At 40.7% G+C, this 26,509-nt stretch overlaps 1 protein-coding gene and 1 long non-coding RNA gene across 2 annotated transcripts; both read left to right on the top strand.

The window, feature by feature from the left end:
• The first annotated feature begins 1,488 nt into the window (after positions 1 to 1,488).
• LOC138108844 (uncharacterized) lies at positions 1,489 to 11,401 on the top strand. Its single transcript, XM_069012032.1, has 2 exons — positions 1,489 to 1,978; positions 8,913 to 11,401. Exon 2 carries the CDS (start codon positions 8,916 to 8,918, stop codon positions 11,247 to 11,249), a length of 2,334 nt encoding a protein of 777 aa, XP_068868133.1. The 5' UTR covers positions 1,489 to 1,978; positions 8,913 to 8,915; the 3' UTR covers positions 11,250 to 11,401.
• A 6,699-nt stretch (positions 11,402 to 18,100) lies between these two features.
• On the top strand, positions 18,101 to 26,508 carry LOC138107479 (uncharacterized). The gene is made up of 3 exons (XR_011149536.1): positions 18,101 to 18,168; positions 24,765 to 24,827; positions 26,474 to 26,508. It is a non-coding gene; the product is annotated as an uncharacterized lncRNA (long non-coding RNA).
• The last annotated feature ends 1 nt before the right edge of the window (position 26,509 follows it).

A 26,509-nucleotide genomic window follows, 5' to 3' on the forward strand; every position in this document is an offset into this window, starting at 1 on the left:
AAAGATGAAACAGGCATTTCATGTTTGTCTGTTTTCTCTCCATGTCATTTCATGAACGTGTACTCACGCTTGGCCAAGAGTAGTGCATTCAGACACTGAATATGAGTGTTGAAGAGGGGACTGAGAAGAAAGAAGCTTAGTGTTCTGCAATAGGAATTATGCTTTGGGGATTTTACGGATTGTTTCCCTCTTTTTCACCATCATGCTTTTCTTGCACACTTCCTTGTCTTTTGCTACTGAGCGAAAGTCTGGAGGCTCAGAAAGCCCATCTGAGCAAGATTTCCTGTGTCAGAGAGAACTGAAGGGATTCTGTTTCCATCCTTTCATGCCAGGAAGGATGAACTGCCTGTATCAGGAGGTGCTGAATTGGTTCTGGGTGCTGCTGTAGCTCACAGAATTGCAAGACCTAGTGCTGCAGGAGTTCAAATAACAGACCAGTGGAAAGGCTCAGGGGCCACAAGCTGTGCTGCATCTCTCATGGACTTGCGAGGAACCTCTCCTTTGGTGTCTGTGCAAGTGCTGGCTGCTGTGGGCACTAGGATTGCTCTTTTAATCAGGCAGCTCCAGTACCTTTCAGAAAAGAATTTTCATGGCACATCATGAGCCATTAATCTCTCGACTAACCATAACATTTCCTTACTCCTTGGTTTTCCAGCATTACTCAAACACTGACATTTGTCATTTCACCAGCCATCTCCCTTGACCTCTAGCATCAGGCACTTGCAGGGGGAAGGATCTGGTCTCACAAATATTTTCATACTCTGATCTCTGTGATTTATTAACCGTGAAGTTTTGCCTTCAGAACTCAAGATGCCGTTTCAAATAATTTCACGTGCAAAAGTCGAGTTATTGGGCAAAAGGGATCCTTGATAGCTGGGTACAAAGGACAGCAGGACTGCTGTTGCTGTTTTCTTTTCAACTCCTGTGCTGGCTGTGTGACCTTGAGGAAATAGGTTCATTGCAGCTTTATGGTTCCGTTTTTGCATAGGGAAAATAAGGGCAGTGATAATTGCTTTCGTTTGTAAAACACTTTAAGATTTATGGACTACGAATGATTCTTACTAAGTGAAAAGTGTTGCAAAGCTGGCTTAGTTGCACACTGTGCTAACAAAATCCCATATCAGCCTATTGACCCCAGCCTGAAACACTCATTAAAGTTTATAGGACATTTTGGTGGATGAGTTGAGGCAGTTATTCTGCTGGAAATATCATACTGAAAGCACTTTTAAATCCATCATCCGCTTTGACTTTTTTCTCTATTAAAACTAAACACAACTGCTTGCTCTGTCCAGTTTTCTTAGTTTATTTATGAAAAGTTTTTGATGGATATGGATATGTACTCACTGTTAACTCAGCTTGTACCCCCATGGCATCTGAGACATTACAGTTCATTCTAGTCATAGCATAAACACACAATAGCTGTTGTACTGAGACAAAAAGAGCTATAAAACATATAAGATATCCAATGGACTGGTATTAACTATCAAGTTGCATGGTCACTTTTGAATGTCAGATGTTCTTTTTATGGATACTGCATTAATTTAATTTGTGCTTAAACTTTAGCTAGGCTAGACACTGGTGTCTGAAAAGTTTACATATTTTTCCAATGTCAAAATGTGTAAGTTTAGTATTAAGGAAACAAAACATATTTACTTGTACTAGAGGAAAAATACTTTTGTAGCAAAGAAATTAACTGAGGTGCTCCTTAAAGATAGGTCTGGCTTGCTTACAGAATTGTTACTTATGCAGTAAAGCAGATCTGCAGATGTTTTCTTTTTTTCTTCCAGATAAAACTTGGATTGTTTGAAAAGTGGGGAGATACTTCACCATAGTACAAAAGAAGATACAGAAGAGGAGAGCAGAATGAGAGCTTTGCAAGTGCCACGTGCCTGCAGCCTGCTGTCTTTAGTGATGCTGTTCCTTCCAGTCACTGGAATGTCAAAACAAAATATCCCAAGACTGAAGCTTTCCTATAAAGGTAAACTTTTCAGAAGTTTTTCTGATTCTGCCACTTTCGTTTTGATGTGATACTGCCAGCAGTTCTTTTGTATTACTAACCAGGAAATACATAATAGAAGCCTTAAAGATGGATGAATTCTGCCTCGGGGCAGTATTAAAATCTGGGCTTTTTGTTGTGTCGGGGCACATGTTTCTGAAGTATAACTGTCTTTTAAAAGTATTATTTCTGTTTGCTCCAAGAGGATGTTAACAGACTCTACATAAATTAGAGGGGAGTGGTACTTGAAACACTCTGAGGTGCATTGGAGACATTCCTATGTGGCTGGTGGGGATGATGTGAGACATGGAGGACGTTCACACCTTCCTACAGCATCAGAGGAAGTTGAGAGAGCTGACTCAAGTGTTTCAAGGGGACTGACATTTATTTTTGTAATAATTCTTTTTCTATCACTAAGTGGGTATGTTAAACTCTTCATAGGTGGTTTTCTTTCTCCTTGCCTCTTTGGATCACAAAAGCGTGTTTCTCTGCAGAATTTCTTAGTCTTGTGTGTAGTTCTTGTTAAGAATGGTACCGAGGGATTTCAACACAGACATATTTATGTATTAATGGACAAGTTTTTAAAGAAGGTAGATTTCTTTTTGCTTTGAATGTACAGCACACCTGCACAGGCACAGAGGTGTGTCACTGATACTTTCTTCTTTAGTGAAAACAAATGCTCTCCCATTAGTTATGTTTCAGCTGTGTCAGCACCTTGCCCTTATGGGAGCTATTTCTGCTCTGTTTTTCAAACTTATGTCTTCCTATGCATTGCAGAGTTACACTCAGGATGGTGTGATGGGACAGGCTGTAAAGCCTTCATTGGGGCTTATGATATGTTTATCATGAGTTTAACACCCAGAGAAATTTATTGAGTAAGCAGAATGACTTGCTATTTATTTACAAGCTTCTCTTTTGCTAGATTTGCGTGCCACTGGGCATGCTATTCCACTGTGTATATAAATGTGTTTGGATGTGTTTGTGTGAGAGAGACAGAGGAAGCAAGATCAAGGGATCTTGACAACATTTTTATTACTTTGGGAAACAGTTGCACTCACTGAAGCCAATGAATAGAGAAACTGAAAGACCTGACGTGAGTTACGAAAGTTAGCAGTAAAACCCTCCTAACATACAGCCGGCCTTCTCACAGCCAGGCCTTTTGAGATAATTCCCAAAAGCAGCATGTACCACATGGCGACGGCATTTATTGTGGATTTGACACTCACGATTAGTGAATTCCTCTCAACTTCAAAAGCAGATAGCCTTTGGCAAAATCCTGATGGATGCCTTTGGCAGGTAAAGAGGGGGAGAAAGAAAAATTATTGAGGTCAACACAGGGGAAAAAAAATGGCTGAAATCTTAGTTTAAAATAGTGGCAGAGACCTGCTGGGAACAGTTGGGGAAATGCCTGAGCTCGTTTAAAAAGATGATGAGCAGATGATTGATATTTAGGCCCTGACCCAAACTTTTATTAGCAACTTTATAAACCTTTCAGTTTGGCTTGAGGGATACCGTTTCCTGTCCAAACTTATTCACCTATATCCCCGTAGGGGGGGAAAATCAACAACAGATGCAGATGCAAAATAGCACATAAATCTTAATTTTGAGAGCTGTGATGGAACTGAAAAGTCGGAAGAAAGAGAATTACCAGAATTTATTGTGCTTTGTCTTACTTTCTTGGGGGGTTGGAAGGTGTATATTTTTCCACATGGAACAAGAAAAAATTTAATGCTGTTTTTTCACACTTATGTACTGTAAATGATTCCAGTATGGCTTATCATAATCAAACTATATATTTGTGTGTTGACAACAGGATATCACATATACTGAGTATTTAATATAGTTGTGAGAATTAAGTCTACCTTCCTCCCCCCAAATCTTTCAGACAAAACAATTCCAAGGTTTCTGAGAATAAGATGTAGGAGAAATGAACTGTTTTGCCAGTTGTCATAAAATTGTTAGTCATGTCACTGACAAGTCCTGGCATCTCTGTTCTTTGGAATTAATACTTGAACTATCATGAAGAGGAGAATACAGGGCTCTTCTCCTTCTTTATGGAAAACAGATGAGAACTGGCCACGTCAGGCAGTTCCAAAAACCTGGTCACACGTGTCTTTGAAGGGAAGGTTTCGTCTCCTTTCATGTGCAATGAGTTTATGGCATAGCTCCATCTTCCCAGAAGAGCTGAGCATTTGCTGGGGCAGGAGAGCTGGAAGTAAGCAGGACTTTGCAGTTACTGAATTTTCCAGTTGCATCAATCAGTGGTGGATGGAGGAAGAGGGAGAGGGTAGGGTGGTTAAAGATGTGTCTATAACTGCAGGAGTGCTTCAATAAACCACAGCATGTCAAAGCTCCTTTGTGTTCAAACAGCAATTAAAATTTTAGACCTTCTCTGAATGGCAGCTATAGGTTTCCTTCTTCTCAAGGTCGTCATCTTAACGAATGGGAATCTGTGCAGGAAATGTTAAGATATTCCAGTGAGTGATGTCGGGATCAATGTAAAGTCGTACAATGGATTTCCTTTATTGTTTGTCCCAGTCTAAAGATGTGTTCTAAAAAACTGTGCATGTATAAAACTAAAACTACACACAAATCAATTAAAATACGTTGTAGTACAGAATCAAAGTCATATATTCTCCACCTGTGTTAATCAAATCCACTATGATCTTTAATCACGTATCTCATCTTTTCACATTTTCCCATATCCATTAGTTGAAAAATACTCTTATTCACTCAGACTTAAGTTAGATACTTGTTCATGTCATTACTATCCCAGAAATTGTCACTCCTCTTGTGATGTTTTTAGGGTGCTCTCAGTGCATATACCTTACTTAATCTGTGTATCTTAGATACTTCTACAAGATTGAGGTGCTTTTATTACTGTAGTTTTAATATTAGGAGAAGGTAACAAACTGTCTTCTAATAGAAGATTAGGATCTTTAGAAAACCAGGGGATGATTTTGAGTAATATTCCATATTTTAACCCTCTTTGCCTAGTACTCTTTCAGTCTTAAGACCGACAGTGTGTATTTATCACTCATTTTCATGTAGATGGAGATAACCTGTGACCTTCATCCAAACTGCAGAACTCCACAACCACAGCTTCCCTAAGCAGCACATCCTTGTTGTCTGCTGCCTCATTTAACATCCTCATTCCAACCTCTAGAGCAGATGCAGAAGGTTTTCATACACCAGTCTAATTCATTCATGTCATTTTCAGGACAGCATCAGTTCTGTTACTAAAGAATGGAAGGCTCTGTGTCCTAATTCTCGTATGTTTAATTCATACAGTGTAGACAGTCTTGTTTCTGTTTTATCTTCTGAGTAATAATTTTTCCTAATTCATTGGGAGGTCCTTCCATAAATATCGTGTGTGTCTTTTTAGATTTTACTTCATAGGGAGAAGTAAAGAATAGCCAGACCCAGAATGTTGATTGCCTTCTGAGAAAAAGAAGAAAAAAAATCAAATTTTTCTCAATTTGTGGCTATCCTAAAATTTTCCTGCAGAAAGAGAGAAATTGCAAATTTAACCCTATTGATTTGATTTACTTGGCTGCTTTTCATGGACATTTCAGTAAGTGTAGTCTGTGTTCTCAGTGAATGCATTTATATTACCAAAGCGTGCACCCTAGTTTCTTGGCTGGGGGGCATGCACCAGGCCAGATTTGGGCATTGTCACCAGTGATATCCACAAACATGTATCATTCCCGTGTGGGAATGTGGCCATTCCCCAGAGCAAACCATGCTTACTTTGACAGCCGTGACTTGGTCAGAGGACCAGGAATCCTGCACTGTGACACAGTACAGAGGAATAAGCACGACTGAAGGCAAGGTTTGGCTTTTAAAGCAGGATTTACTTAGCACTGTTCAAAACGACTATGGTAGTAATTTAAATCTAATAAACAAAAGCATTATTCTCAGCTGGTTTGTTTTTCTCCATATAGAATGAATTAAGGTGGAGTCTCACTCTCACTGAAGTCATGGCAAGAGTTTTTCCACTGAAGTAAATTGAAGCGAGATCAAATTCACACTCCTCACTTTTTTCATCTTACCTAAGTAAACTAAAGACAGGCAGTTCTTTCTCCTCTGCTGAAGGATGACCGTGCTAAACCATCAGCTCCACGTGGCAATTAGCCATGTTTAAGGATTGTTTAGTTTCCCGCAGTGTTTTGCACACAGGATTTTCTTCCCCCTAAGAGTGATCCATTCTTAAAACATGGTGAAAAAGCAAACAGAGAACATTTTGGTGCCAGGAATTCTTTTGAAAATTTGACTGGGTGAGTACATTTCCTTAATGTTCAAAAATTATCCTTTGAACATGCTATTTAACAGTGTCAAGCATTCTGTTCTCTATATTGCTTTTGCTTTAAACCTGTTTCATTTTATAACTGATGAGATGCTTAACTGTTGCATCACAGCAGTTAGTTTGTTCAGTTTCAGTACAGCTGGCTTATTTCCATGTCATGCATCATTTAATTATACATATAAAACGTAGTTAAAACTGTACAGCTCACTTAAGCTGTCTGTGACACTGCAGTAATCCCAGTACCCTGACGGGGTGTTGCACAGCTATGACTGGTTGGAATGTGGTAAACTGGTGATGTGTAAGAGAGCCTAGAAATGAGCTTGCATTTTGCAGCTGTGCTTGCTCTACTAGAAGAGGAAGTAAAACCAGAAAAAAACTGCTCTTGTGGCAATATCAGCGTCTGTAAATCTGAATGCTTAATGAAAATCAAGGAAAATGTGCTGAGTGAGGAAGTGGTGCTTTTCCCTTGTTTGTCGTTTAATTAATTTTTGGTGGTCTGTTATTTGTCAGAAAAATCTATCTCAGATTCCTCTATGGAAAAACATGAAGTGTTTATGTGAGAGTGAAGATCCTAGTATTGGATGATTGTCTAGATATGCAAAAGACTTTGCCTGTTTTGTCTCAAAAATGCTTTCTGGAGGCAGTGATCATTGAGACTTAAAATGTACCCTAGCTTGAAGATGGATGGGCGCTGCTGTCCATGTGTATATGCCGTCGACCGAGTATAAACTTGAAGGCATTTATTACATCTTAGTAATGGGAAAAGCAGCAAATTTCTTGCAGACATTTTTTTTCCTTTTTTAAGCTAGTGAACTTGAAGGTCAGATTCAACTCTATGTTGCATTTTCTGTCATATAATTATCATATATATCATGTCCTGAAGAGCAGCCTCCAGTCAGTGACATCAACAGCTTACATAGCAGTTGAACTAAGAATAACCTTGGAGAACTGACCCATGTCAAGCTCTTATGAGTGTAAACTGTTGATGTCACTGACTGGAGGCTGTTTTTTCATGATCACAGAAGGGCCTCAATTGGATAAAAGAAGAATTGTATTCAAAAAATACAAAACTATTCTGCTGAATGTTCACTTTACTGTATCTCAGAAGATGAGAGGAAACAAAACTGAAAGAGTAATACTTAACAAAGGATTTTTGCTCTCTTATAAAAAGAAGGACGGGACAACATCAAAAACAGCTTCCCTAGAAGAATGCAGGGAAGAGACATGATAAGTGGCATCAGCTTGGAAGAGGGATCAAAACTCTTTCTTTGATTACTTTTACTAATGACATCTGTTTAAGCAAATCCAATTCAGAGCAGTTTCAGAAATCCCAAACTTGTTCTCTTTCTGAGCACTATTTGGAGGGCACGATCTGCCTGACGTCAGTGTCTGTCTAGCAGTGGACATCTGTGGTCACTATGCAGGTGCTCGATTCACATCCTGTTTCTTTTTCCTCCCTCCCCATTTCTGCAGTTCCATTTCTAGGTGAGTTCCCCAAAGAAGAGCTGAGGAATATAGGGGATGACTCTTCCGTACTCACAGTCCTTTGGAGATAAATACACAGAGATAGCAGAAAGAGTCAGAATTTCCTTTATTTAACCAGCGCAACATCAAACAAGTCAGAGAGATTGGTTAACTCTGTTTAAGGCAGACAATTTTGAAGATGGTGGGAGTGACAGATGTACATCTTTGCTACAAATTTGAAAAAGGAGACATTCTACTTTCTGAACAAAATCCTGGCTATCCCAGAATTTTGCACTGTGTTGAACCATAGAGTTTTAAGAGCTGAGAGGTTGCTGAAGACACCAAAATTTTGTAATTAACTTACTGAGCCTCTTAAAGGAGGGTGTTAGATCTTCCTGTGCATCATTCAAGCAGCCTGGATTTCTTTCAGAAAGATTTCTCACTAAATCTGTAACAAAACATTAGCCTATATGACATACTGCCCCAAAAGTAATCAATATAAATATTATTAATAAAAAATGTCCCCCTCCAAGATTAAATAAAAGCTTACACCTATATACCAAGAGCATCCATGGATCATGTCACCCATATTTATATTTGACAAGGGTTTGTGTGGGAGGGCACTTGTGCCTGCTTTGTACAGGGAAGCTCTGGGGTTCCCAGGTTCACGACTGATGGGTCTGCACTTTGTGTCTCTTGAGGCTTTGGGTGCCCAGGGCCATGATGAGTTCCCGGGCTGGGGATGGTGGGTGGGGCTGGCCTGTGATGCGCTCTGGGGCCTGTGACAGCACAGGGGCCGTGTCACAATGGGGGCAGCTATTAAAGGCCCCATGGGTTGCCGCTGCCCCAGTAGAGCCTGGGCAAGCGGTGAGTGCACACAGGCGGTGGGGAGGCAGGGCTGGGGGAGGGCTGGGGCAGAAGCGCCGGCACCCGGGGCGTGTGTTCTGTCCCTGCATCCAGGGCCCAGCCCCTGGTTGGGAGTGCCTTGCTCAGGCTCGGTGCTTGCTGGGGCAGCGGTGCAGGCCTTGCCTCCTGCCAGCTGCCGGGGGCCCTCTCCTTCCTGCTGCCACGTCCCTGTGGCTCCTGCCCCCCACTGGCTGCCTCCATGCTGGCCCTACTGAACCCCTTCTGTGTGTCCTCTTGCAGACCATGGCTTTATTGTCATTGCTCTTCGTGCTCGTGCAAAGCCTGATCCAGTACCCCCAGCCAGCTGGGGATGGGCTGGATGAGGCCACGCACCGGCGAATGCAGGAGCGTGAGGAGCTGCTTGACCGCGAGATGGCTCGGCTGCTGCAGGAGCTGGAGCAAGGGCCCCTGGAGCAGCAGGACGAGGGCTGGGGAGCCCTGCTCTTTGGTGCCCTGCAGCAGTGGCCATTCTGGGCTCTTGCTGGACTCCTGCTCCTCTTGGGCCTGTGGTTTAGCTGCAGGAGGAGTCCTGAAGCCAGCGAAACCAACAGCAGCGGCAAGGACCAGAGCTCCTGCAAGACCTTGGGAGAGGAGAAGGAAAAAGAAAAGGAAGAAGACAGTTTGGATTCCAAGGGAGATGGAGAAACCATAGATGTGACTGTGGAGGCAGATGACAGCGGCAGTGGAAATGAAGGAGAAGGCAGTCCTGTGGCTGCAAATGAAGGAGACGATGATGATGCCAATGAACGAGATGAAGATGTGAAGTTGAAGAAAGACAGTGATGTTAAAAGTGACGATGGCCATGATGCAAAGAAAGATGAAGGCTGGAGTGATGGGAATATGCCAGGATACAATACTGCCGAAGGAAATGAACAAGAACCTGGCAATGTTACTGGAGGTGTGGAAGACCTAGATGAAGTAAATGAAGGAGAAAACAAGGATGTGAAGGTGGAGCCAGACAAGGATGCTGGAAAGGAAGACGGAGATGGAAATGAAGAAAAAACCGATGATGCGTATATGAAGGCAGGCAACAGTGATGATGTAAATAAAGGAGTATACGAGGTAGATGGAAAGGAAGAAAAAGCAGATGTGAAGGTGCAGGAAAGCAGTGATGCCAGTGAACAACAAAGCAGTGATTGGATTGGGCAGGAAGACACCAGTGATGGTGGGAAGGCAATAGACCACAGTGGGTTTGCTGCAACTGAGGAAAAAACCACTCACCTTGGAAATGAAGAGACCAGTGTTGCAAACAGAGATGAGAAACAGGGTGATGCAAATGCGAATGGAGAGAAGAATGAAGATGCAAAAGAAGGAGAACAAGGTCATGTGGCTACCAGTGAAAAAGAAGGCTATGCTGGCAAGGGCAAAGGCAGCCGTGGTGGAATTGAAGAAGACGCCCGTGACGCTGGGAATAAGCGAGGGATCCTATTAGTGGATCGCATACAGTGTCCCGTCGAGGACGTGGAGAAAGGTCGCTCAGTGGCAGCTGAGCTGATGGAGAGCTTCACGCGTGTCTTTATTGACAGCGTGAGCAATAGTTTCTATCCGGTGCCTCAAGAAGCCATCGGGGTGGGCAGTGCCTTTGAGGGTTGGAGTCCCCGTGAGCAGGATGGGGTGTACCGCGTGCTGGTCCCACTGAATCCCCCACCGGGACACGCCTTCCACCTGGAGCTGAACAGTGCAGGGCAGATGGCAGCAAGGACCTTCTGCGTCCGTGTGGAGCTGGTGTGCACGTGCGAGAGGGAGCAGCTGGGCGAGAAGCTGTTGTGCTTCCTGCACCACTCGCAGGAGGAGCTGCGGCGGAAGCAGAAGCCCAGCCTCCTAGAGACACTCTGCACCGGCTCCTACCTGGACGTGGAGAAAACCTCCCACTGGTTCTACCAGCTGGTGAGATGCTCATGGCTGCATTTGCCTCAGTCGTACTCATGGCACTTGGTGTTTCAGCCCCGCAGCCGGTCCTGCCAATTCTGGCTGAGCAAAGGCAAGAAGAGCCTGGTGGTGGAGATGTTGTTTGGGGTGCGCCACGGGGACTCCGACATCTTTGCGGTCAGCCAGCCCACAGAGGCCCAGACAGGCGGCTCCAGCATCTTTGTGAGCAGCCAGCCCGCCGACTCCATCGCAAGCACAGCGTGGCCTGAGACGTACGCTGTGGCAGAGGCAAAATTCTTCCAGCACGTCGCCAGGCAGGTGCCGTGTGAGAGCTTGCACCTGAAATGCCTGCAGCTCTTCACCTGCATCCTGAGGGGCACAGGTTTTTCCAGCTCGACCTGGAAGACTGTGGTCATGCACGTGCTGACCACCGTACCGCTGTCCCAGTGGCGCAGGAGGGAATTTGCACGGCGGCTGTGGGACATCATGGCATACCTGCGCCGCTGCCTGCAGTTGAAACGCCTGGAGCACTTTGTCCTAGGCAACCAGAGGCTTCCTGCAGAGATCAGCTTGCCGCCGGCAATGCGAGCGGTCGAGCCGCTCAACCTCTTTGAGCACCTGGCCCAAGATCCGGCCGCCCACGCAGAGGCGATGCGAGCTTACGGTCAGCTGCGATTTCGCCTCTGGATGCTGCTCTCCGGCCACTGAGAGGAATTCCCTGCACAGAGCTGTGCTGGGGGGGCTCACACCCGATGGCAGCCACGTGAGCACTGCATAATTCTTCCTTTTTTCACTGGCAATCCTGAAGCTGCTTTCCTGCTCCCGTGGATGGAAGATGCTGCGGCACACGGATTCACTGTGCAGACACACATCTCTGCACTGCCCTGCCCTTCACCTTCCAGTTTACCACGGTGCTGTTGTGATGTTCCTACGTCTACGAGGCAGAAACTGGCTCCACCTGCACATCCTTACAGAAGACTACGGACTGAGAGAGGTTGCTTGGCACACCTCAAAGACATGAAACTGGCCTGTTAGGGACTTGATGTAGTTGTTCAGTGACCTGTAGCTCACTTTACCATAGGAGAATAGGTAGTCCAAATTTTTATAATAGGAATTCTTTATTAGCATTGCTTCCAGAGGTCCTTTATTATTATCAGTGTACAACTATTTTGCAAAGTTGGTCTTAGTTTAGGAAATTGAGCTACCCTACTATAGTAGATTGTCTCCTTTTCAGTAATATCTGGATAGCTATGTTTGGAAAATTAATAAAAGGAGAGAAGTGTCTCAAATTGCCTGAAACGTGACATTCTTTATATTTAAGCCTCTGTATCTTAGAGAACGTCGTTCCTATATACCTGCCTGAAATAATGCCATTTTGCAAACAGAGATGTTGGATATGTTGCGTGTGCTCTCTCTTGAGCAAACCCATAGAGATGCTTGAAGGTTGATGTGAAAATGCCCTGAAATGCCTGAAATTCTACAGCAGAGTACTCCTGAATTTTTTAGGAATCTTTGGAAAAGTGTTCTTTTCACAGTCACTTTTATGACTGTAATACCCTCCTGGGGAACAATTCCGTCCTGAAAGATGAACAGAGAAGTCCCTAACTGCAAAACATGTGGTTTAGTACACAGCTCTTTTTTGGGCTTCTCATAACCAAGGTTTTAACACAAAACTGTGAACACAGAAAGTCATGTTTTCTCTATTCCCAGTTGTCTGTATCCTTTTGGAGAGGCCCTACTGTTCTATGAATATTACGTTTTTCACCAGGCCTAATAGTATTGTATATCAATGAGAGCCACTTCACATGCACAGCTTTGTCCATGGTGACATGCAGCTAAACAAAATGTAATTTACTTCTTGCACTACATTGTAGAGATTGGTAGTAGTCCGGAAGTATTTATTCTCTTTGCCTTCCTACCAATACATCTGGGGTCAACTGGTCAACTTTAAACTCAGCATACCTTAGGAATTGGATAAATTGCTGCAGTCATGCGAGAAATACTTTTCTTTATCCCAGAAATTTGCTTGAGTTTCTACAATGCCCATGTAAACCTTCACGTGTATTCTCCAACATGAGAAAGGACTTGCTCCTCCCTAAAGGCAAGTGATGCAACCTTTGTTCCTTCCTGTATATGAAAGTTATACAGCCTTTAGTTTCAGAGTCCTTCAAAGTTGTCTGTAACTGTTTTGAAAGTGGCTGAGATGTTCCCTTTCTGCTAATTTAGGCATGGCTTGTCACTAAAAAAAATCTGTACCTAGTCACAAAGGGCATTCTGATTCTGAACCAAGTGGTTCTACATTGCTGCATTGTGACAGCATGCTGGAGTTGAGGAATGGCAACATGGTCACCACACATGTGACTTGATGCTAACAAGTGTAAATATGTTTTATAAATGCAAATACATATGATCAGAACAGAATGAGATTTTTACTTTTGAAGTCTCTTTGCTGTGGCTCTGCTGCTGGAGATTTTATAAGTAAGCAATGATCATGCTGTTTTGAGCCAAGTCCACCGAGATACTGTGTGAAATGAATAAAACCCAGTCACTATTCCAGCTTCTATCAGTCAGCAGTGAAATATTAACCCAGAAGGGGAGTTAGCTGGATACTTAGTTAATCACCGGGCTGGAAAAAAGTATTTAATTTTGAGGAAAACAGCAAATAGAGACCATAAACTGAGTGCTGAACGCGTACTCATGAAAGACCATCCCTGTAACTTTGTTACTGTACCTTGTGAGAATGCTGGTTCTGTGTTAGCCAGGCTGCAGAGATGCAGTGATTCAAATCAACAGCTTGCTCTAAGCTTGAGAATCATTGGGAAATGTGCTTTTCACAGTAAATTTTTCCAGTGCAATATCCTTGGTGATAGTAAATATGTCTCGCTGTGAAGGGAAATTTCAATGCGTAAGAATAAAATGCGTTGTTTTATAGACTGAGAACAATTATTAATCTAGCTGAAATTTAATCAACCCTCTGTTAATATTTACTGGTAAAGTTTTATTAGATCATATTACAGTTATAATCTTATCAGTGGCCATGCTCAGAGTCTTATTTCCAAGCTGTTTTCAATAGTAGGTACCAAACGTGATTCTTCACCACTTTGCAGCTTGTGTTGTCATTTGCACCAGTAAGAAAGGAGTGTGCAGTGTTGTCATTTCAATCTGGAATATTCTACAGATGTTTTCCTTACGAAGCAGTGAAAGAAATGATTGTACAAGGCATCAGGCAGGGTTCATTCCCACTTGGGCATTTCAGTCATGAGGCAGCATTTTCCCTCACTGTTGTAGCTGTTCTAGGTGGGTTTTTTTTTACTGAGAAATTCTAGAACTGTTAAACAACAGATGACAAATGTCCATTTGGGATGGTCTCTTCAGAGATCATTCCTTTCAAATAAGGAAACTGGAAGTAGACAGCAGTCTCAGTCATCGTCCTTCATGTATGTGGAGAAGAATCAAATCCACATATTTTTGCAATTGACACTCTTGCAGAGGCCCATGCTTTGCATGGCTTTAAGTGCTGAAAGTGCTTTAGAGCATTTGCACAAGCATGTAATTTATCCTTAGATCAAATTCCTGTGACTGCAGAGGAGAAGGAATTTTTCCTCATATTCTGTATGCTAGTTACTTGTGTTCTGCAGGTGAGGACTGAGGTTTTTATAGTACCATGTTAACCATAAGCTGCTTCCAAAGTGGTCTTGCTGGCAATTAATAAACATCTTTTAAAGTGTTACTGGTTTAGAAAACAAATCCTGACATCTTTGCCTTCACGAAAGGTATGTGGGAAAGGACAGTGCTGGTGTATAGTAATGTAATGCTCAGCATCAGATAAAATTTTTCAGTGTGAAGCAAGATTTTTTCCCAAAGTACTGCCAAATAAATCTCACCTAGGGGAATAGGAGCTGCAATGCATGACAATTTGTTTTCAGATTGTACCATAACAACATCCTGCACTGAGCCAGACAAAAGTACACAAACTTAAGTAGAAGTGACTGAGCCAAAAAATAATTGTCATAATTATATACCAGGTAGTCAGATTAATAATGATAAAATATTTTTCTCCCATGGTTCTGTTCATTAGCCAGGACTAGAACTTAATCTTTTCTTGCCTGTCACTTGGTTTGTGTAAGACCTTGGAGAAAAATGTTTGGGTGGGGTTTTTTTCCCTTTATTTAATTCAGGACTTTTTTCTCCAAAACACTGGCCCAAATTTTCATCATGATCAGGATATGCCAATAACTTGTGCGGTAAGTCTGGGTTTTCTAGCAGGAATGTTACATTGTCCATCCAGTGCCAGGAAGGTGGAAATACCCTTAATTTTATCTTCCCGTTAAATACAGGATTTGCCTTTCTGTCTGAAGATTTCCAAATAGTTTAGCTTGGAGAGTTTGCTTGTGGAAGAACTGATTCACATGTTTATTTTCTTTTCCCCAAAGTAATGACTACCCAACAAGACTTAAATATTCTTGTGCTCTTTTCTATATGTTGTTTGTGTCCTCGTCCAGAATTACGTCCACAGAGTATTCATTAGGCAAAATGCTACAGAATTTTTATTTTACAGCTTTTTTAGCTTTTTTGCAACAGTATAGGTTCTTTCATTAGTTTCATAGAGCTTTTTTTTTTTTTCTTAATTACCTACAGTCCTACATGCAGTTCTGGGGCACCCAGTTCAAGAAAGACATGGACCTTGGAAGGAAGAGCCCTGAAAATGATCAGAGGGCTGTAACACCTTCCGTATGAAGACAGGCTGAGAGGTTTGGGGTTGTTCAGCCTGGAGAAAAGAAAGCTCTGAGGAGACCTTATTGCAACTTTTCAATATATAAAAGGGGCTTGTGAAAAAGATGTAAAAAAGGAAAAAAGGACTTTTTAACCAAAGCCTTTAGGGACAGGACAAGGGGCAATAGTTTTGAACTAAAAGAGAGTGGATAGAAACTGGATAGAAGAAAGACATTTTTTATGATGAGAATGGTGAGAAACTGGTACAGGTTGCCCGGAGAAGTTGCAGATGCCCCATCCCTGGAAGCGTTCAAGGCTGTGTTAGGTGGGACTTTGAGCGAGCTGGTCCAGTGAAAGATGTTCCTCCTCATAGTGAGGGAGTTGAACTGGATGATCTTCAAATGTTCCTACCCACTGTTTCCTGCTCCTAATTATTCTTGGCTGGCATTGACCTTCTTCGCTGCTTTATATCTGGAGCACCAAATACGGTGAGGTATTGATCCTTGATCATGTGTATCCATGAGTATGGTGATATAAACAGAATTCGTTTTCTTGGGATGAAGGAAAGATATAGCACACATCTTGCAAAGATATGTCTTTCTTGGTTTCTAATTTCTGTTGAATTTCTCATTCCTTTATGCCTTACAGATAATTTGTTAAGAAAATTTTATGTAGAAAAATATTTTGTGCAAGTAAATATTGCCCAATTTGGAAGTAAGAAAAACCCCAGAGAACCCGAAGTTAACAGGAATTGTATTATGACTCTGGAAAGACATGCTCCAAGACTGCACTCATTTCCCTGGTACACTCCATGCTGGTTGCATGTATTTATAAAAGACACTGATGAGTCATATATAAACATTTTGATTATAAAGATTTTCTTCGTTTTCCCACAGACTTGCTGCTTTCAAACAGCTGCATCCCATTCCTGGGCTCAGCAGAGGGGCTTGATTTTCGAACCTTGCTGCCGGATGAGGAGAGGGGCCGGCTACTAGTCGGGGCAAAGGACCACATCTTCCTGCTCAACTTGGTTGATGTAAACAAAAATGTAAAAAAGGTCAGTGCCTTTTCCACGGAGTTTATCTCCTAAGTTAAATTTTGTTAAATTCTTTTTGTTTGGTTGGTTTTGTGTTTTTCTTTCTTTCTTTCTTCTCTGGGTAACTGCAGATTCGTTGTGCAATGAAATTTACCAAGATTTGATCATCTCACCTGCCGTAGTTATACAGATTATCTTTAATCAATTGAGTTTCTTGTGCTGATTGATGTCCTTTGTGACTGATGACCTGCAAGAGATCAGCTGTGTGGAAGAGCCCTGCAGTGCATGAAAATAGCATCAAAATATCAGCAGACAGGAAAAATGCAGCTCAGAGTGTTCACTTCTCAATTCCTCTGGTCATGGTTACCCTCCTCATTTCAAAGCATTTGGAAGGAAATAACTGAAGACAGCTCTTTCATTGCTTCCTGGCATCCCTGGGATTACTTTACTCTAATACTGAACAGAGCAGAGGCAATTTGGATGGTTTAAATCATAGTAAAATATAAGTGGCAATTTTAACATTTTGGTTAATATCTAGAATGACTAGTTTTAGGAAAAGCTTCCACTGGGATCTGCTGTAGTCCCTTGCCTGTGCCCGGTGACAGTGTGTTAACTTGAGATAATAAGATGACAATTTAGCCTTCAATATTTCTAGCAGACATGGTGAACTGGAGCTTTTGTAAGCACAGTTGACTGCTATGAGTGGAAACCAGATGCTTGCAACAGGAACACATGAAAACTGGTTTCCTGCTTGTCCCAGATAGGAAGAAAATCTGAATTCTCAGCTGTGTTTGGTATTTTCTTTAGGCACCAGAGGGTGGTTTTAAATTACTACGTACTGCTGCCAGCTCTGAAGAGGTAACTGACCCTGAATTAATGTGATTGCAGGCAGGAGCTGAACAGGTGGAACAAGAGACTATTTTGCCCTCACGTTTGAGAGCAACGCTTGCTGTCATTGTATAGAAGAGATACAGTACCAGTCTGAATATCTTGTTCCTTATCTGGACTTCAGCAATGCTGCACATGGCAGTTTCTGTAAAACTCAGATTCTGGGTATTTCAGGAAATTTCTTCCTGGCATGCTTTATCAAGCACTTACCTTGCTTCTGTCATCTCAGTAATTGATTCAAAATCCACTACCCCTCCCAGGATATTGCATTAATAACAGCACTACTCACAACTGCAAATTTTCAGACCACAAATTGATTTTTGGTGTAGGCTTTCTGTAGAAGACAGATTTTGTTTGTGTGAAAAGCAGACTTCTGTTTCTGTGGGCTTCTGCTTGCCTCCTGAGAGATGCTGAGTGCTGTCACCTCCCATTATGTTCAGTGGGGCTTTCTGAGCCCAGACCTTTCTGGAGGTGGCAGCACTCTGTGTGAGCCACCCCTCAGTCCAAGCTGGTGACATTTTCCCTTTGGCCAAACCAGCGCTGTTCATTACGGACCTTGTGCTTTCCAAGAAGAGCAGAACACAGATGGAGCCAGGAGCACTAATGTGCAGTCAGACAGTGCCATTTGGTATAGATGTGGTAGAGAAAAGACTTACTTTGTATTGGAAAGAAAATTTGGATTTCCTAAGATGAATAGAGAATGCATGCTTACGTATCTGTGGTAACCAGAAAGGAGGGAATAAAATTCCTAACCACTTGCGTATCTGGACTAAATATGTGTGCAGGTTCAAATACTTCTTTTAGTAGTAAAATAATAGTTTAACTATTCAGATAATATTTAACTTTTCACAAAAAAGCACTGAGGCAAAATACATTTAAATGGGTAGAACTGACTGAGAAGCCTTGCAGAACGTCCTGGTGTGCTGATTTCCCAGGTCTCCATGGGCATTCAACAACTTTATAAATGTATCTTCTTGCTTAAATGCCCAGGTAACACAAGGCAATGTCACATGAGTGTTTCTCTTTAATTCCACTGTGCTTGGCTGGTTGAATCTTGCAGTGGAGGGAAGGGATGAGATGAAGGAAGTTGCGTGAGGAGCTGTGTATAAAATCTCAGCCCCTGAGGAGGAAGCTAAAGGATACTCTACAGTAGCAGTGAAGTGTCAGAAAGTAGCACTTGCCGGTGCTGTGTTTAGACTGAGCGTGGTCTGGGTTGGCACTGGGCCAGGCGGCTCACTTCCAGGCCTTCCCAGTGTGGGGAAACCACACATGTTGGGACTACAAGGGTCTGAAGTGTGTCCTTTGTACTCCTCTGGAGTACGAGTCATCTGGAAAAAATGATCTGCTTACATACAGCTACTAAAACGAGTAGAAATTGATTAGAATATTAAGTTTCTGCCGATAAATGATGTGTTCATTTGTGGACTTTGTGGAAGGAGTGTTAAAAGCACGCTGATGGGGCGAGAGAGGCATAACAGCTTTGAGACTGCAGTGCAAGATTGTGCGTAGTTTGGGGTTTCCGTTCTTTAAAACAAAGCTGAACATGAACTTCTTACTTTGATAAAGCTCTCAATTTCAGATATTTGTTTTGTTAGGAGCTACTGATACCTCCAAAAGCTAAGTCAGGATCCCCAACAATTTATTCTCATGTGTAGATATAATTACTTGGCAAGATTATATTTTAGAGTCTAATGCTCTATATTAAGACATTTCTGGCAAAGAAGGATCCAAAGCATTGTATCCTGCTCCCTTCTCTAATGTATACATATATATAATTTAATAACTTCCTTTTTAAAACCTATTAATTTACCTAAATTAGTTAATTTGACTTCCATATATTAAGTTATAGCTTTATTTCCTGGTGTATTTTTCCTGATGAAATAAATCAGTAGTTCTGCTGGAGTCAGAATTTCTTAAATCATTGTAGTTTTTATGAAATGTATTGTGTAATAGGTTGAAAATTTCCTTAGCTGGCAGCTTGAAAAAAAATCTGTCTGGTTTCCAGTGCTTGTAAACCTCATTATAAAACAACAGCAAGTACCACAGTGTAATGAGCAAGTCCTCCAGAATGACAGATGAATGCAGAAAGCGAAAGTGATTATAGTCAATAAATATATAAAATATAGCAATGGATAATCTTCTTTCTGTAACAGGGATGTATTTTCTCTGAAGTTTTCCTGTACAGAAGCCATTAGCTCCTGTTGCAGGAATGGCATTATGAAGTGTCCCTGACAAATTCTGCAAGCTATTTGCAAACTGGAAAAATTGTGATTTCTTCCTGTGAGTAAAATAAAGATGGTCAGCAAAGGAAAGTAGTTCTACTGAAGGCCTCTGTGCCATTACCACCAGAAGTGCAGTGTAAAACGGAGAGATGTTTAATAGCATGAGAGGCTGGAAAGCTGGCAAAGAAATTCTATAGGAGCACCAACCTCTGGGATCCTGCTGGAAACATGACGTCAGTACATCGAAGTTTCTTGTGAGTTTGCAAAAGCCTTTTCTATTTTACTCCTTGCGCTAAATAAATACGAAATACAAAATGTTGTCAGCTGGGTAAACAGTGGGTAAATAGCTGCAAAGCAATGGTGCCCCTTTCTGTGGCTGTGCTAACAGTGCCCGCGGGGTTACACGTCAGCGCGATCATCACGGTGTGATCTGCAGCGCGACCCGCCCAGCTCCGCAGGAATAGGAATGCTGTCAAGGCCTGACAAGCTTTTGAAAAGCTGCCAACCTGCAGGAGCTGTGGGTGCTAGAAGACACAGCCCCATGTGGGCCAAATAGATAAACATGTCAGATCCCCAGCAGCAGCTTTGGAACAAGTTGTTTTCATCTGTCCCAGCGTGCACTGGCTCAGGGTCCCAAATCATCATCTGTTGTAAGCGGCCCTTTGGGATACTTCATGCAACTTCTTTAGGAATGTTGTTGCTGTGGAACAGATCCTTGTTACGCCGATGTTTCAGATTTGATTTTTGTTCAAATCTACAATCTATTATTTATATTTATTTATTAGCAGTTTATACCCATTTCCTCTGGCTGTTGATAATTCTGGTCTTCAGAGCCCTTTGATTATTCCTGCATAATTTAACTTCTTTTGTTTTAGTGATGCTTCCCAACCTTGTGTCATCTGCAGGGGTTGTTGGAGAGTTCTGGGTTTTTACCAAAGCTACTGAAGGGTGCATGAAATAGGATGAGTTCTGACACTGTTTCTTGGGGAACTGCATGAGTAACTTTGTACCTCAAGTTCTTTACTTATCAGACCATTTTTTTTTCTTGTACTAATGCCTGTTTTTGGCAGCTGAGCTAATCAGTTTCCGTGTGACAATGTAGTGAATACTTAAATGGAGCCCTGATGAAGAGCAGCTCTACCACCTTAATGTAATTCAGCTAGGTTATTTAAGAAAAGTACAATATTAGAGTGGGATAGTGGCTGTTTACCAAGTTCTGTTGTCTTCTCTGCCACACTCCGTTTTCATTGGAAACTTGTATTATTTCTTCCCTAACTAAAAACTTGTTCTGAAACCTTAAAAACAGATGAAAAAAGACCCAGTGGGCTTCTAAATTGTTTAGATAGCTTGTGATCTTCCTCTTTTGTATTGTGACAATAGATAGCATTTTCCACTCATTTTGTAAAGTTCTGCACCATCCTAGATTTAGTAGCCTAATTAGAAGTGATTCTTGAAAAAGCTGTACTTTCACACATTTTTTTGTAATCAGATTTCACTGTTTTATCTTTGAGCACCCCTTCTCCTGAAGATTTATAATCTTAAGTGTTAGGCTAGGAACAAAATCTGATAGAGAAAGATGCATACATGAAAATGAGTAAAATACCAGTATTATTAATTCATGACAGATGGCAGCTGAAATTTGGCTCTTAGTGGTGGATCCAGATATTATTTTTATATATACATACATACATACATATATATATATATATATATATATATATATATATATAGCATTCACATACCAATTTATTTATATATAAATAATGTATTAAAAAAAATTACTTCCTTTTTCATTCCTTTCTTATAGTAAAATGCATATTTGGAGGAAGGGAAAATGTTACTTTTAGAAATTCACTGCTCCTGATCTGGAAAAGACCTCTGTGGTTTTAAATGTTTTGTTTTAATCAGAAATCAATTTCCAGCTACCCTTTAAAGTGATACCTTATCTGTCCTACACTTATGTACTGCTTAATTTTGTACTCCTGGGAGGTTTTCTTTCTCTCTGATAGAAAAGAGTTTATTAACTTCCATTTATTAGGAGAATTTAATTTCTTTCCCATTCCTAAATTTAAGAAAATATTTGAAGAATGATTTAAAAGTAATGGTGAGGTTGTTTTTTTTCTTTTAATTGGGCAATAGAAGATAAAATCTAGAAATCATGACAGTAGCTGACCTTTGGAATTTTGATATGGTTATTTTAAAAGGAAAATAAACCGAAGATTAAGAAAAGAAAAGAATCCTGTTTAAGTATACAGTTCACATATTCCAACTAGTTGCATTCTTGCCTTAAATTCAGTAACTCCACTTAGCTATTCTAAGATTTCTCCAGACATTTCAGATACATACAACTATAAAGTATATTAAGTATATAATTTGTACTGATTGTAACACAAAATTATTGTAACTTTACAAGTCAATGTTGTTGTCACCTTTAATATATAAGGCCTGGCTATCTGGGGGTTTTTTTCCATTCCTTGAGGTTTTTACTTATTGAGAAATTTGGGAATAAAAGAGAATTTGTTAATAAGATGTTACCATTGTGAATAAAGCATATAAATAGAAAAAAAAAAAAAAAAAAAAGACCAACTTCAAAGCTTCAAACCATTTACAAGCTAAATGATTTTAAATCTGAAAGAAACTACAGGAGCCTCCAGTCTTACTTTTTTGGCATATTGTGAAACTAAGTAACACATTGGAATAAAATATAATGGTACAATTTAATTTCACCCCCTACAGAAAAGTCAGTACACATGTATAATGTTGCTTGTGCCAGTGTTTGAGGGAACCAGGCTTGTGGCACTGTTACACAGCATGTCCTGTAATAAAAAATGAAGTTCATGCTTTTTTGCTCAGCACATCAGCTCATTATTTTATGCAATTTTTATGATGCAACTCATCAAATGATGCAATTTTCTTGATCTATTACGATTTAGAACTGACAGTTTCTGGGAATCTCTCATTTCTCATATGGTAAGCTAATAAATATCACTTTTACTCCCGCATATATAATTGCAAATTGATTTTCAAGTTAGATCACTTAGCTTCACTTTTCATTGTCTAATGTGGCCTTATATAATGCTAAATACTGAGGCTGTTGAGTAACTAGAGAGTAAAACAATTGATTTTTTAAATAATAATTGTCTGTGGTCAATTATCATAGAAGGGGGGATGTGTGTATTTCAGCCTTGTAGGACAAACACTGATTCCCATGAACGAATCTGTAGAAGATTTGAGGGTAACTCAAGTCCATTAACACTTCTGAAGCCTTGAAGCAGATGTCTCTTGTTTTTAACTCCTGCAGTTCTTCTGTGTAGTTGGCAAGGACAGGTAGGCATTTTCAAAAGCCTACAAAGGGGCATCTTGTCTACCTCATTGGATAACTAAACTTTGGCCAAAAATCTCCCAAACCCCTTGAAGACCTCAAGGCTTTCCTGTAAGTGATTCAGGGATCTTGGGCATAAAGTTTATGTACAAGAAAACTGAGGATCAGATCTCAGACAAATCTCCGTGGCCAAATGTATTTGGAGATCCATGATCTTACGTTCCTCTATCTGTTCCTTTTCATCAGCTTTTCTTCACGGGTCGCTTTTCATCAGCTTTTCTTCTTAAACTTCTCTGTGTTGCAGTGGAGACCAGACTGGACCTACCTTCAGCCCTTCATGATGTTTCCAGTACTTTCCTCTGTGCTTCCTGGCACTGTGCTCTGTGCCATCCACACATCCCTGGGATGGCTGATTGCATTTCCATACCTGGGTGCTTTGACCAGATCTTTCCGAGAAAATGCTCTGGGAAAGCAAATTTGTGCTCCAGTGCTGCAATGCTGTTACACTGTCTTATCTCTGACTCCATGTAAATATTGTTGCAGAGGGTTAAGGTTTAAGTAACTTAAACTACATTGTCTCTGCTAAGAGGTTTTTTATCAGGAAGGTAACGGAGTTCACTTGAGAGGAAATTAATTTCCTTGCAGAAATCCAATACATCCATTTTCACTGGGAAGGAAAGAGAAAGAAGTAAAATCCAGACTGTTTCCAGATTGAGAGAAACAGTGACTGTAGGTTTTGGAAAGTGATAAAGGTACTTGAGGGAGGCCACTTGCTTTTTGCTTTCCTTACCTGTGTGGGACTGAGCCTGGGTATGTCAAGCCACTTCCAGTAAGGTGCCAACAGCTGGGTGAAGGGGAATATGACAGCAGTCAACTCCTCTTGCATGCCACTGAGTTGTGCGTCCTTCCTTGATGTTGTTTTTATTTCTAGTGCATATTATAATAATTCTTCATTCCTATACATTTGCTATTTAAGATTTTGTAAAGCATGACTGGAGACTACTATAAAGCATTTGTGACTACTAATGACCTGCTGACTGGTGCCTGGGACTTCAGGCAATTTACTAATCAATATTTGCTTAAAAAGTAGTGTGATTTGTGGTGTTTTTATTACTAGTCATGAGAAATAACAATTGCTTTTTCTTGTCAAAATTAGAAGTACAAAATATCCATATTTAACACAGTGATTCGAGAAGAATCTGTATTTAGCTTCTATTTTAAATTTAATAGAATCAGATGTACTCAATCATATCCAGTTTTGACTGCTTAATTGAAATCAGTGAGGCAGAACCTGCACTGTTGTTCACTGACATTTCTTCACCATCACAATTTGGATTACAGTAACTGATAGTATGTTGTCATCTGGATTTATCTACATCAAAACCTATTTTGTAGAATTCTGCAGGGCAGATTAAAAAAGAAAGAGAAACAGTATCAATATATACTGGCAATTATCTAAGGTCCACAGTTCTTCTCTAAACTTCTGTGTCATTTTCTCAGTAAACTCAGTTAATGTTGATGTTTTTAAACCATGCACTGTTGATTCCTGCCAAATGTACTTTTTGTTCTACAAATTTCCCTCCAGCTGTCCTTAGTTTTTTGAACCTAATTATTTTCATTTGAAAATTGGCAGAAAGAGCTAAGTGTTTTTTTTATAACAGTTCTGCCAAGTCCACTGGACCAAATTCTTACAAATGTAATTTGCCTGGCTTTGCAATCAGTTTAGTTTCCAGATGATTTGGCTCATCATAACTTTGAGAGAAACACATAATGGTGACAAGGTGCCCCGGCCAGATTAACTGAATGCTTTTTAAAAGTACATGTAGCCAATGAAGAAATAAACAAGAATCAGGGGGGTTGATTTAAAGCCTCTTAACTTTTTGTAATGGGATCTTGTACTTGAAGTCATGTTCATTTCAATTTACATGCAAGGTCCTTCAACATGCATAAATCTGTTTTAACTGTTTATTCCTGGAATAATCTACAGTCACAGGACAGTGTATAATCTTCATCATCTTTGTCTTGTTTTAACTCTATTACAGATTTACTGGCCTGCAGCAAAAGAAAAGGTAGAATTATGCAAATTAGCTGGGAAAGATGCCCATGTAAGTATGATGTATGTTTTTTATTATGGCTGAGGATTATGCATATCTATGTATTTTTTATTAAATGCAAAAAATGCTTTAGTAAGCTCTTGTTACACTTCTTCTGAACTAATGTCCTAAGTGTTTTTTCTTAATTGAAAAACAAAGTTACATTTCTGTTGGTTTTTAAATATTAATACTTAAAAAAATTCAATCTTGCAGGCATCAATCATGATATGTTGTTCTTTTGTGTAATAAATGCAGCTGAGAGATGAATGGCGTTTCCTCAAAAATGTATACCAGGCAGTATTTCCCTGGAATCCTCTTTTCTCACATTAAAATGCTTCTTTTTTTCTTGGGTGTATCCTGAATGTAACTTCATTATAATTCATTAAAGAAACAGTAGTAGAGCAGTGTACAAATCAACTTAATTTGCAGACAGCTGCAGTTGGGGTTTAAAAAAAAATCTCAGACTCAATGGCTTTTGCCAGAAACCACAAATCTTCTTTAGGAAGTATATTTAAGGTACATACGTGTACACAATACAACTTTTATATGTTTTGTGCAGCACAGATTACGTCATGTGTCTAGAGCCCACTCTAAATGTAAACATTTCCTGGCTGTAAAATAAAATTTCTTCCTTTCCTCTCCAAAAAAAATCTCCAGCATGTCGGTTACCAAGGTATCTTCCAGCTCAAAATGCTCTCAGCTCTCTGCCTGAAGAGTTTAGCTTTTTATTCTAACTTGTTACTACCCTTACCTTTACAGCAGTCAGAACCTAAACAATGCTGAGCATTGGAAATATTCTGATACTGGTGCATGTGGAAGATTTGTGCTGGTCTATTTCTACACTAAGAGAAAAAGGAGAAGGTCCTGAGAGGGAAATAGTTGTTTCGGACTCTCACTTAGATGCAGGGTGATGGCTTGAACATATGAACAAATCCTGTGTGTTCCCTCTGAAGTATCTGTTATGTGTTTTTGTGTTCATTTCGTTCTGGGCAAGGCTAAATCAAGGCTTTTCCCCCAGCCCCATGTATCATCCTTGCAAGCATGCCTGTGCTACTTACCAACAACAACAACATGGAGCAAGCCCAGCTAGAGCCAGGATGTCCCACTGGACTCAGAAATGACCAAATAAAAGTCACCAGTAAGATGTGGTTGGTGCAGAGACAAAGCATGCCCTTGGAAGTGTGTTGAAGCCTTTCAGCCCACCGCAGTCGCTTTAATCATGTGATCTTTGGTATTAAAGCATGTGCAGTACCCTGAGCTGGGAGCAAAGGCAGGAAGACTGGTAGCCAGACAAACCCAGTGGCTCTGCGACCTCTGCCCAATTGTTGACGGGTGGTGTTTGCTACAACACTGGCTGAACAGATTCCCTCCAAACCGTGGTGTGAGCAGACAGTTTCTCGTGGCTGTAAGCATACAGCAGAATTAGGTTTGCAAGTCTGATTGATGAACTGCCTGGTAGATAGCCACTGTCAAGTTATAGTCCTAACAGGTTTGAACTACTTGTAAACAGTTTCTGCTACAGTAGTTCTGAGTTTAAATACACCAATGCTATGGCTGTAACTTATATAAGCTTATATGGCTGTAACTTATATTCTATGTATAATGTGAAAGAGAAGAATAAACATGAAAAGTAACCTTTATCTTTCTTTTCCCAACAGACAGAGTGTGCCAATTTTATCCGAGTTCTTCAGCCA

Source organism: Aphelocoma coerulescens, chromosome 3 (genome assembly GCF_041296385.1).
Source record: "Aphelocoma coerulescens isolate FSJ_1873_10779 chromosome 3, UR_Acoe_1.0, whole genome shotgun sequence".
Lineage (NCBI taxonomy): Eukaryota > Metazoa > Chordata > Aves > Passeriformes > Corvidae > Aphelocoma > Aphelocoma coerulescens.